Here is a 12,009-nt window from a genome sequence, read left to right on the forward strand (position 1 = left end):
ATTTTTTTATGGAGATAAAATAATAATTTCTTACATGTGTAATTAAGTACTAAGTAGAGATACTATTCAAATACAAATATATACAATTCTTGCTGGTATGAGCAATTGAGCATATTCAACGGTTAGATAGCAAAAGTTTCTAATAAAATAAATATTAACATTTCAACATAATTAAACATATACTGTAATTGTTTTTTTTTCTTAACTCAAGTTAGTCTCATATATATAATTAGTATCTACAGTATGATTTTCTAGTGCTTTTAACAAAGTCTCATCTTTAAAGATTGAACCTCATTTTTCTATTTTTATTATAAGAACTAGTATTAATCCCATGCTATGCATGGGAATATATATATTTTTTGGTAAGAACATTTGAATGTTTTTTATTTCAAATAAAAGAAAATTTTAATTATGTATAACTAAAATAACATGTATTATTTAACTTTGATATATATAAGATAATGTTAACACACTTATCATTAACTAACCACAAATTAGCTTGTTTGATATAAATATTAGTTTGAAGCTTTTTTGTATGATTTATCTTTCATTGGCTAATTATATTTAGTAATTCATTCGGTATCTCCATTTACAAAAACTAATATTATAAATCTAATGAACAATAAAAAATTAGCATGTTATAAAGAATATGTGATCTTTATCGCTTAAACAATTTTATTTGAAAACACAGTAAAAGAATTTGCATAAAAGGGGATAGTGACCATTATATTGAAAACACACGAACATATAACAAAGAGAAGCATTATAGAAGATAGCAGATATACTTAGTATTTTGCTACAGAAGAAATTTAAACTTTACCTGTTCAAAAGAGATAACATGAGGCGGTGACTACGTAGACCTTGACGCAACAACATTAGCCCATATATATACAGTTCTCTTGTCTCCGCTACATCATATGTTCATACATACTTACAACTCAAACAAATACAGTTCCGCGACGGTCGATAAATGTGTGATCCCACTAGAGACGATGGCTCTAGCCAGAGCGGCTTGGTTCGTAAGGAAAAAAGGGCGTATTTTCAGAGAGAATGGAATTCGTTCGATGTAATGAGAACGTTAACCGTTACGATTGTGCACTTGTTGTGTCTCTTGGCGCCATTTAACTATAAGTGGGAAGCTTTACGGTTCGGTCTGGTGCTCTTCGCGGTTGTTCAGCTCGGCATCACATTTTCATACCATAGGAACTTGTCTCACCGGAGCTTCAAGCTGCCAAAATGGCTCGAATATCCTTTCGCCTATTCTGCTGTCTTTGCTCTTCAGGTAAAAACCAGTTGATTGATAAGTTCTAACTAAGTATATAGGAATATGATAAGAACAAATATTATCAAATATATTCAGGGTGATCCGATGGATTGGGTGAGCATACATAGGTTTCATCACCAGTTCACAGATACAGACCGTGACCCACATAGCCCTACCGAAGGGTTATGGTTCAGCTATGTCTTGTGGATATTTGACACTCGTTACATCAAATATAAGGTAACGTGATGTATATGCATGCATCCCTCGTACGTCTTTTTTTTTATGACTTACGTTTGTTGTTTGTAACAGTGTGGAAGACGTAACAACGTGATGGATTTGAAGCAGCAATGGTTCTATAGGTTTTTACGAAAGACAATTGGTTTCCACGTCTTAATGTTTTGGACCGTCCTCTATCTCTACGGTGGTTTACCTTACCTTACTTGCGGCGGGGTAAATTAATCCACATGTTTTTGCAAACTAATTTGCACGTATCCAAATGAAAATTGATAAACTCAATAATAATTATATATAATAATTTATGGTAGGGAGTTGGAGTTACGATCGGGTACCATGTGACATGGCTCGTAAACTCGGTAGGCCACATTTGGGGTTCAAGGTCGTGGAAGACTAAAGACACATCTCGTAACGTTTGGTAATACAATTATAAAGACTATAATTTATATATGGATATTTCAGTATCTTGCTTAGTCTTAAAACTAAGAGATGCTATGGATTCGTGGAATATAATGAAGGTGGCTAAGCTTATTTACAATGGGAGATAGTTGGCACAACAACCACCATGCGTTTGAAACATCAGCGAGGCATGGCTTTGAGTGGTGGCAGATAGATATCACCTGGTACCTCATTCGATTATTTGAGATTCTTGGATTAGCCACTGATGTGAAATTGCCCTCAGAGTTCCAGAAACAGAAAATGTCTCTCACTCGTTCATCTTGATTTCAAAACATGAAATGCATGCACGAGAGATAATGTAAGAGGAAACTGAAGATTGTTTAATAGTGCTTTATTGGGTGTTTTTTGAAATAAGGAATGTTAGTCCAAGGTTTCACATTCATATTTTATGTTTACTATGGTTTTAAGTTAATAATCAGAAAATAATCTGTTTATATTTATTGTAATTTCAGAATCCAAATATATATATATATATATATTCTCTATTTTGAAATATAAATTATTGTAGCTAAAAATCTAACGATGAAGAAAATATAGTTATTAAAAAATATACAAAATTTTCAATAAAGATATTTATCAAAATATAAAAATTTACATTAAGAAAAAAAGACAAAGAACTTTCAAAATATTTATAAAGACGAAGAGCTTGCAAATTCATATCAAAAACCCCCCAAAGAAATACTAATGATAACACTAAAAATGTGATGAGATATATATTTTTGCTTACTATATGATATTGTTCTTAATATTTCTCGTATAATGCATAGTTATCTGTTTCAAACGTGAGATTAAAGGAAGATTAATAAACCGTAATTAGAAATTTCCAGAGAGTGCGGTTGGTTACATCGTAGGAGGTATTAGCTGCTGCTGCTTCGTTCACAGATCTGACGCTCTTCGCATTTTCTTCTTCTTCTTTTGGTTTCCGATCTTCCTCTTGTTCGATTGCTGCTTGGGGCTGGCGACTGCTGGAGTGACTTCATCGGAGCTGATGATCTGGAGAGAGGTGAGGCAGCACTCCTGCCATTTGAGAGCTTCGATGTCGCTGATCACTTGATCGAGAGTTAAGGAAGCTGATGACGAGACGGAGGTTTGATTCAGAGTCGAGCGAGAGAGATCGAGCAGATCCACTGCGTCTACTGCTTCTCCTACAGTTTTCTGTTACAATCCGATCGATCGATCGATTACTCGAGCTTCAACAATCGATTAAACCGAAAACCAGAATCGAATTTCTCAAATCAAATTCATACGGATTAGGGAGATGATCGATCGGCGGTTTACGTACCTTGTTGGATTTGTGAAGCTTTCGGAAGCCGTGAATGTGAAGGATCTACAGAGATGAGAATCGAGAGGTTAGAGGAATGAGATTCTATGAGAGTGAAAATCAAATGAACCTGATTGAGGTAGGAGCAGGTGAAGTCGATGGACTTTGCAGAGTTGATGAAATCGACGTATTCCTCCAGAGTTATCTTCTTCTCTGCTCCTACTCCCCTCATTCTTCTTCTTCGATTTTTCTCTTCTCTCTCGGTCTCGGGCATGTTTGTTGCTGGTGAAAGAGATACAGAGACTACACTACTGTGAAGTTTAAATTTCAAAATCAGCGACGGAGAGAGTTTGTTATTAGCTACGAAAAGACGGACTTACCCCTGCATTATGTCACCGCGCGACGGAGAGTTTGTTATTGGCTACGAAAAGACGGGCTTACCCCTGCATTATGTCACCGCGAGTGGCTTTGTTATATATCGTTCTCGAATTTTTTTTTTTTTTTTGAGCAACAGAAACATAAATCATATTTTGATTATCCACATATTTTCGTTCAAAACACTGAGAAAATAGTGACAACTAATTGAAATTATATTTTCTCATTTATAAGATTATAAAAAAATCTTAAATTATTTATTGATTTATTAAGTTGTTATTGTCCTTTGACATGAGCAACCTAAAATCTCATAATCGACCATTCATCCATACACCTTTTTCTTTCAGTTAACCAAACAATCTTTTCATGTTCATATAAGACTCTTTATGCACTACATTAGCCCTTTGTTATCGATATAAACACATATCTTCAGTTGCTATTAACCCCACAAATGAAGGGAAAGAAAGGAGGCAAGAGGTTTGTATGCCATTCTCCAAATTATGTTCAAACTCTTATTCTTGTGGAGAGATATTTTTCTCTTATTTCCTTGTGAATTGTGTGATCCATTCATGCATATAGAGATATGCTCACGAAGATGTTATTCCCATAATCTATAGAGCACTAATATGAATTATTTGTTATATACTTTATATTTTTATTAATACATTTTTCTCTTAATCCTTATTTTTCATCATGCTTCAATTAGTCTACTAGATCCACTCATGCATATAGATATGCACACGAAGATGTGATTCGCATAATCCATAGAGAACTAATTTGAATTATTTGTTATATACTTTAAATATTTAATAATACATTTTTCCTTAATCCTTATTTTTTGTCATGCTTCAATTAGTCTACTAGATCCATTCATGCATATAGATTATAGACAGGATATGCACACTAAGATGTGATTCCCATAATCTATAGCACTAACATAAATGATTTGTTATCCTTTAGCACACTTTCTCTCTCTTAATATAACAAGAATGGTTGAAAGACCATATTACGTATTGATATATATCAGCTCACATGTGTGTGTGGTTAGAAATATTAGTTTTGTTTAATTAATCTAAACATTTTAAGACACTAACAGTTATATATGTTTTAAATTTTCAAATTCTCAACTACTGGCTAGGGGAATGACATGATGCAAAGGAACTCTAATAACAACAACATCTCCAATAACCCATCGTCACATCAAGCCTGCGCTTCATGCAAACACCAAAGAAAGAAATGCAACAACGAATGCATCTTATCTCCTTACTTTCCGGCTCGCAAGAACAAGGAGTTTCAGGCCGTTCACAAAGTGTTTGGTGTTAGTAACGTACAGAAAATGATACGGACCGTTCGTGAAGAGGACCGTACCAAGCTGTCTGAATCTTTGACATGGGAAGCTCTATGGAGACAGAAAGATCCCGTCCTTGGCTCCTACGGAGAGTATAGGAGGATCAGTGAAGAGCTCAAGGTTTACAAAAGCCTAGTTCATAATCAACCTCTCATTGGTTGGGATAATAATCAACGTGTACTCAACAATAACAACAAAAACGGATTAGCGGTAAACTCAAGTGGGTCTGGTGGGTTTACTGTTAATAACAATGGTGTTGGTGTGAACCGGGACGTTATTAACGGTGGATATCTATCGAGGAGTGGCTACGAAAATTTAAGGCAAGATCAAAGGCAACAATGTTATGCAGTGATTAATGGGTTTAAACAGCATTATCTCCCTCTAAGCAATTGATTCTTAAGTTCTTGTGGATACGAAGCCTGCATGCTACATGTTAGTAGTTGCTTGTGGCTTACTTAAACGTTATTGAGCCTTTTTCTTATTTTAATGCAATTTGTGGTGTAATTTATAATGTCTTCGAGGGCTAAAAACGTGTACGCTAATTCACTAATATATAATAGGTCATCTCATAAGTATGTGTATGTGTGCTATGAGTTTTGGAATTGGCAATAAATATTACATGTGTTTTGATTTAGGCTCTAACTGGTGACCATTGAAGTATAAATAAAAATGAGTATGAAATGAATGAATAAGAACAAAATAAAAAGAATGACAATGAATATTTATTCTTTTTTTTCCATATCAATTTTGATAAATAATGTTTTTCTTCTATAGTTTCTTAAAATTCAAGAAATGACAAGGAATCAAACGCAATAAAAATTCCCCATAAATGATGTAATTTTTTAAAAAATGAGTAAGAATTGACTATTCTCCTTAATTCCTTATGTCACCATTTAGATCCTTAGTAGTATAGAGTGAATCTTCAATGTTAGTGTTAAATGATGTATCACTACACTCAATGCCAAACCTATTGTTAAAAGAATCAGCTTCTCTGGCATGATGCTTGCTGGAGAAAGTATCAATGCATTGTTCAAGTGAATCTTATGTGCTTAACACATGTTTATATTATATAATCTCATCTTTATCTTTGAAATCATGTTGACAATACCTTTGTTCTCAAGTATCTCTATGTACTTTATTTGCACAGTCATAATTATTTTTATCTGCGCTATTGCATATTATCATAAATAGGGGAAAATGCTCTATAAAGCTTCTAGAGATTCTTGGACTCACTTTGTGGGATAGCTTGCAAGCATAGCAATACCACATTTACCCGTCTCTTCACTATAACCACGTTCCATCCTTACATATCCCTGTTCACCCCAACCAGTTCCCCATGAATTCTTTACAATCCAGTACTTTTGACCATCTTCTTCTCCATATCCAACAACAGTCACTCCATGGTTAAGATGATTTCCACAAAACCCTGTGAACACACCAGAAGAGTATAGCTGAAAGATAAAACCACCAGCATCTATTCCAACTGAAACTGGCTGTTGAGCAGTTGCTGCTTGTAAACTCTCCTCGTTTTGTTCCACCTTTGTGTACCCTTGTATAGTAACTACCTTGTTTTGAGACTTCTCTTGGTCGCAAGTTCCCTGTATAGCTGTGTATGGATAGTCAGCCTCGGTGACTATTCCGCCATTGGGTATGAGGTATTCATATGCTGTTGTCAGTAATCCACCGCTACATCCTTTGTTAAAAGCGCTGATGTCACAGTCTATGAGCTGTTGCTCTGAGAGAGATACTAAGTTCCCTGTCTTTATCTTGTTGATGCCTTCAATAGCTGCCACTGTAGCGAATGCCCAACAACCTCCTGCACAGGAATAAAAGAAACAATACAATCATGTATTTATCTATCTTTTTTTTTTGAATACTAGGAAGTTCAAGGCGGAAGCCCGTAATCATCTTAGCTAGGCCCAAAATCTACAACATATAATATTAGTTTCGTCCCAACAATCGCTCAAACAGGAGACCTCTGACACAATGGCCAAGGGTCCTTTCCGGTTGAGCTAAAGACCTCTGGTGACTGTGTAAGAGCATAGGTTTCATACCGCATTTTCCTTGGTTTCTAACAGGAGTCACAGCACCTTCTTTTCTCCAGTCCACAGAGGCTGGCACATTTCCTACTGCGTCGCAAACCGGCCTTTGGTCCGTGTTTAACCTCAAGGTAGACGTGTTCAAACCGAGAAAATGGGCCTTAAACTCAGCATTGGTCATGTCTGCAAATCTGTTGTCTGTTAACTTAAAGGGCAAGTGGAGAGAGTTGATGTAGTCTATTAGCTGGAGATTAGATTGGTATATCCCAAACCGTAGCATCCACTCCTCTTTTCCTCCATATAAGATGCTATGGGTTTGAAGCCACTTCTTGAATCGTTCCCTCAAGGTTTTGCTTGGGTCGTACACAAAGGAGTCCCCATAACATAGCCTTGAAGCTATCAGGATAGAGCAGATAAAAATGACAAGGGTCAGGTTAGACTTTCTAAGTGCATTCAGCATTTTTTTGTTTGTTTTGGGGAAATGAGTTTGGTTTCTTGGTATTATAAGCTTCAGTGTCGTGGCTGCTCTCTTGGTCACAGGTTTTGCATTTTGTTACAGTTCTAATGAAACAAGTTTCCTTCTGTCTCATCCCTAACAATGTAACATGCCTACACTTAACAAACACTTATCTGTCCCAAAAAAAAAAAAAGCTAGAACAAGGAAAGGTTTGTGAAAAATACTAAGGCAAAACATGTTGGAAGACATACCAAAGAGATGGAAGGTGCTAAGTGGCCAAAACAAATGGAAAGGCCTGCTTGATCCACTTGACTCAGACCTACGTCGCTACCTCATTCACTATGGCGAGATGGCTCAGGTTGGTTATGACGCCTTTAACTGGGACCGTAAGTCCGAATACTGCGGTGATTGTTATTACTCCAAGAGTCAAATCCATGCTCGAACCGGCTACCTTAAGGCCAACCCTATCAGGTACTTTCCCACAAATAACGTTTCATCTTTGTGTAGACGATGTAAAGGCAAACTATGGTTGATTCTTCAGGTACAATGTGACCAAGTACATCTACGCAACAGCTTCTATAAAGATGCCACTTTGTTTCATCGTCAAGTCTTTGTCAAAGAAAGCGTCACGCGTGCAGACTAACTGGATGGGTTACATTGCGGTCGCTACAGACGAGGGGAAGGCGATGCTAGGGAGGAGAGACATTGTTGTAGCTTGGAGAGGAACTCTTCAGCCGTATGAATGGGCTAACGATTTCGATTTTCCTCTTGAGTCAGGTGTTAAAGTTTTCCCTGTGACAGACCGCAAACACGTGCCCCGTATTGGAAGTGGCTGGCTTGATGTTTATACAGCTTCTGATGCTAAGTCTCCTTATGACACAACTAGCGCACGTGAACAGGTCTACCTCACCTTACCCTTTATCATTTACATTACTAATGGTAGGCCTGCGGGTATAAACCGACCCGAACTTGCCGAACCGACCGACCCAAAAGTTTGCTTTTTGGTTAGCTCGGTTTGCAAGTTCGGTTCACTTCGGCAACTAAAAAAATTTCAAATAATACCAATTTTAACCGAAATTTCGAACCGAACTAACCAAAATCCGAACAGAAATAACCAAAAATTAACGGAACTAACCAATTTGTTTTCGAATTTTATTCAATTTAAACTGAAAATTAACCAAACTAACCGCAAAACCAAATTTTTTGAGCAACCCGATCTAACCGAATTCCGAACTAACTGAATAACTCGAACCTGCAGCCCTAGCTAATGGCACTGTGTCTTGGTTTCGGTTTCAGGTACAAGCAGAGCTCAAGAGACTGCTAGAAGTCTACAAGAACGAAGAAGTAAGCATCACTTTCACAGGCCACAGCTTGGGCGGAGTAATGTCAACTCTAGCAGCTGCAGATCTTGTCCACAGCAGTCAAAACAAGATTCACACAGGTCTTCAAAGCAAACAAGTCCCCATCACAGTCTTCGCATTCGGGTGCCCTCGAATAGGAGACCAAGACTTCAAAAAAGTAGTCAGCTCGCACAAACAACTAAACATCCTAAGAATAGTAAACGTCCCGGATGTAGCACCAAACTATCCACTCTTCATGTATGCAGAGGTAGGCGAGGTGCTGCAGATCAATACGTTGAACTCGACTTACCTCAAACGTTCTCTGAACTGGAGGAACTACCATAACCTGGAGATATATTTGCACGGGATAGCGGGGATGCAGGACAAGACCGGGGTGTTTAGGCTGGAGATTGGTCGGGATGTTTCGTTGGTTAATAAGGGGTTGGATGCTCTGAAGGATAAGTACTTAGTGCCGAGTGTCTGGAGGTGTCTTGCGAATAGAGGGATGGTTCAGATGGATGATGGGACGTGGAAGCTGGATGTCCACAGGTATGAAGATGATGATGGTGATGATGACTCCACAAATAAGTAACGGGCTACAAGAGATTTTACCTATGCAAGTTTAGTTACAAATACTTATAAAATGTATGTAATTGTACACAAAAATTCAATTAGAAGAACAAAGAATCTAAGGGCCAAATCTCATCAAGATCAACAAGACAAGCATGTAGAATGTGACAAGTGCGTTATTGGTGTACTTGGACGAAGAACAACTTGAATATTTTATTGAACATAATAACAATGTATTTTGGATGTTAACATAAATAGAGGCTCCCTGGATCAACTCTAATGCATCTCCACTACTGTAGTTACCCACAAGCAACAAAGCCATAAACATCCTAACAACAATCTGAGAAAATTATAAGATGAAGCTCGATTTGAACTAGTTGTATAAGAAGCAGCATAAATCTCTGCTCTAAGAGCCCAATAATTTACGCCCCCACACTCATTCATTTGATTTGGCTGGCCTTTCGAGACTTGAGTTCTCACTCTCCATTGAGATTAAGTGAGTGAGCCTGTCGTACACCTGTCAAGATGAATTGCAGCAAGGTTCATACATAACTACTTTAACTTAAAGATAAATTGTCAACAAGAATTTGCCTCATCCTCCAGAAACATAGGCTATGGGGAGATGAACAAAGATTAAACATACCGCAGAAAGTTTCTCCTTGTCACCCTGTTTGTTGCCGCCTTCATCAGCTTCGGTGGCACATGATGGATCATACCTAAAGACACATGGAATAGTCTAATCTATTACGCTAAACTGAAATGTGCCTTAGAGAAAGGCAGTTGGAGGAGCTAATTTTTATTTTAAAAAATTGATTTGGAGTTTTTTTTTAATTCAAGCAACGTCTTGGTGGGCGATGAGTATGCTTACCAATCACGCGGAATGCCAGCTATCTCCCGAGATGAATGGTTAAAAGGTCCTCTTAACTCAGCACCATACTCTTTAATCAAATCTGCTCAGGACGTTTGTATAAAATGAGCAAGAGACATGATGAGATAAAAGCATATGGAAGAGACGAGTTGTATGACTTGTCAGTGCCTTTAAAAGTAGGACAAGGAGCACGGTTCATCTTTTGACAAACGGAGAGAAACCAGTCTACACCAACAGCTACATGTGCAATTTCCTCCTCAGCAATCTTAGCCACTATTTTTGAAGTCCTATGATCTCCAAACCCCATCAGCCTTTTCACCAACCTAGGTCCAGCATCAAGTCCTCTAGCCTCCTGTTAAACTAAACTAGCATGAGTTTAATGCTAATATTATTCAGCTAAAACGAAATGCATTCAAAGCTTCCTTAATCTTGTACTTCCTCCGTTACATATTATAAATAGTTTTAACAACAAAAAAAATTGTTTCATAATATAAGTAGTTTTAAATGCAACTTTTGTATTTATTCAAATATTGTGTGACCAACTAAATTATGTTAAGACATTTTTAATAATTGGTTATAGTTATATATTAAATGATACTTTTTTTTAACAAATAACACCAGAGGGAGTATAAAAAGGTGAAAACTTTGAATGAGAATCACTTACCTGAACAAGAGGGATAACAGCTAACCGAGCAGCGACATTATTAGATGTATTCTCGCATTCTCTCATCAACAAATTATTAGCCGGCATATCTCCATACCTTCAGACAAGAAGACGACTTTGAAAAAGGTGTTGTCTTGAAAACAAAGTTTGAAACTTTATGACTTAACTTGAAACCAAGCTCAGCGAGTCTCTGCGAACACCACATGAAGTGCCGACTCTCATCATCAGCAACATGAGCGAAGTCATCGAAGAACTTGCGACCCAAAACGTCGAAGAAAGGGGAGAAGCGAGCAACAGTGTCCCACGCCAAGTCGATAGCGTTGAGCTCGATGTGAGCGAGGTTGTGAAGCATATAGGCGTTGAGAGGAAGGTCAGTCTCTTTCGGACTTGGGACTTCGTTGGTCGGAACCTGCAATAATAATTAAAAAAAAAAACTAATTAAATTGGCTGATTAAAACTAATAAAAATCCAAACTTTGAGAGTGAAGCAAAAAAACGACTTTAATTTTCCGACAAAACTATCAAAGAAAGAGACAAGAAGTTGAGGAACAGTACGAGAAGTGGTTTTGGAGGACGAGATGGAGAGGAAGGGAGGTTGGAGATGGAACCGACGGGGAGATTGTTCTCACGGCGCCAACGGGAGAAAGCTAAGTGTGAGATGTGGGATTTTGAGAGAGGGTCGGAGGTTGAGAGGACGAGAGCTCCGAGGTCGGCGAGAGAAGAGGCTGCGGAGACTAGGCCGTGGAAGGTGGAGGAGGTGGAGGAGGAAGAAGGGAGGAGAGGGCCGTTGGGACCCCAGAGACGGAGGTCGTTGATGGGGCTGTTTCTCCAGTTGTCGAGACCAGACCAGAGTTTGTGTTGCGGTGTCGGAGAAGAAGAGAGAGATGAGCAGATGGTGAGAGAACGAGGAGAGAGATAATTGGTCGGGAAGGGACGGAGATGAATCAACATTCTAACCATTTCCTTCCCTGATGGTTCAACCACCACTCCACAGAACACAACAGACTCTTAAATCTTGTTAAATATTACAAAAAAGCCCCTAAACTATTGCTTTTTACAAATAGAACCCTGACTTTTTTTGTTTTACAGTTCATGTCTTTGATGATTAAAGAATCGTAGATAAAACTCTCA

The 12,009-nt window shown here is 37.8% G+C and overlaps 6 protein-coding genes across 6 annotated transcripts; 3 read left to right on the top strand and 3 right to left on the bottom strand.

The window, feature by feature from the left end:
- The first annotated feature begins 906 nt into the window (after window positions 1-906).
- On the top strand, window positions 907-2,437 carry LOC106359386 (delta-9 desaturase-like 4 protein). Its single transcript, XM_013799099.3, has 5 exons — window positions 907-1,282; window positions 1,361-1,501; window positions 1,574-1,714; window positions 1,810-1,916; window positions 2,017-2,437. Exons 1-5 carry the CDS (start codon window positions 971-973, stop codon window positions 2,219-2,221), a joined length of 906 nt encoding a protein of 301 aa, XP_013654553.1. The 5' UTR covers window positions 907-970; the 3' UTR covers window positions 2,222-2,437.
- Window positions 2,438-2,634: 197 nt separating this feature from the next.
- Window positions 2,635-3,631, bottom strand: LOC106360259. The gene is made up of 3 exons (XM_048738310.1): window positions 3,349-3,631; window positions 3,240-3,284; window positions 2,635-3,112 (listed from the first exon to the last, which is right to left on the bottom strand). The coding sequence occupies exons 1-3, from the start codon at window positions 3,490-3,492 to the stop codon at window positions 2,834-2,836; spliced, it is 468 nt and encodes a 155-aa protein (XP_048594267.1). The 5' UTR covers window positions 3,493-3,631; the 3' UTR covers window positions 2,635-2,833.
- Window positions 3,632-3,949: 318 nt separating this feature from the next.
- On the top strand, window positions 3,950-5,516 carry LOC111200132 (LOB domain-containing protein 2). Its single transcript, XM_022690816.1, has 2 exons — window positions 3,950-4,070; window positions 4,732-5,516. The coding sequence occupies exon 2, from the start codon at window positions 4,741-4,743 to the stop codon at window positions 5,332-5,334; it is 594 nt and encodes a 197-aa protein (XP_022546537.1). The 5' UTR covers window positions 3,950-4,070; window positions 4,732-4,740; the 3' UTR covers window positions 5,335-5,516.
- Window positions 5,517-5,976: 460 nt separating this feature from the next.
- LOC111199877 (ervatamin-B) lies at window positions 5,977-7,472 on the bottom strand. Its single transcript, XM_022690486.2, has 2 exons — window positions 6,996-7,472; window positions 5,977-6,757 (listed from the first exon to the last, which is right to left on the bottom strand). Exons 1-2 carry the CDS (start codon window positions 7,438-7,440, stop codon window positions 6,171-6,173), a joined length of 1,032 nt encoding a protein of 343 aa, XP_022546207.1. The 5' UTR covers window positions 7,441-7,472; the 3' UTR covers window positions 5,977-6,170.
- A 10-nt stretch (window positions 7,473-7,482) lies between these two features.
- On the top strand, window positions 7,483-9,469 carry LOC111199876 (phospholipase A1-IIalpha-like). Its single transcript, XM_022690484.2, has 3 exons — window positions 7,483-7,908; window positions 7,979-8,336; window positions 8,734-9,469. Exons 1-3 carry the CDS (start codon window positions 7,673-7,675, stop codon window positions 9,367-9,369), a joined length of 1,230 nt encoding a protein of 409 aa, XP_022546205.1. The 5' UTR covers window positions 7,483-7,672; the 3' UTR covers window positions 9,370-9,469.
- A 73-nt stretch (window positions 9,470-9,542) lies between these two features.
- On the bottom strand, window positions 9,543-11,848 carry LOC106365714 (uncharacterized protein HI_0077). The gene is made up of 7 exons (XM_022690485.2): window positions 11,434-11,848; window positions 11,047-11,288; window positions 10,880-10,976; window positions 10,384-10,567; window positions 10,216-10,297; window positions 9,991-10,063; window positions 9,543-9,864 (listed from the first exon to the last, which is right to left on the bottom strand). Exons 1-7 carry the CDS (start codon window positions 11,836-11,838, stop codon window positions 9,784-9,786), a joined length of 1,164 nt encoding a protein of 387 aa, XP_022546206.1. The 5' UTR covers window positions 11,839-11,848; the 3' UTR covers window positions 9,543-9,783.
- Window positions 11,849-12,009: the final 161 nt, after the last annotated feature.

This window comes from Brassica napus, chromosome A8 (genome assembly GCF_020379485.1).
Source record: "Brassica napus cultivar Da-Ae chromosome A8, Da-Ae, whole genome shotgun sequence".
NCBI lineage: Eukaryota > Viridiplantae > Streptophyta > Magnoliopsida > Brassicales > Brassicaceae > Brassica > Brassica napus.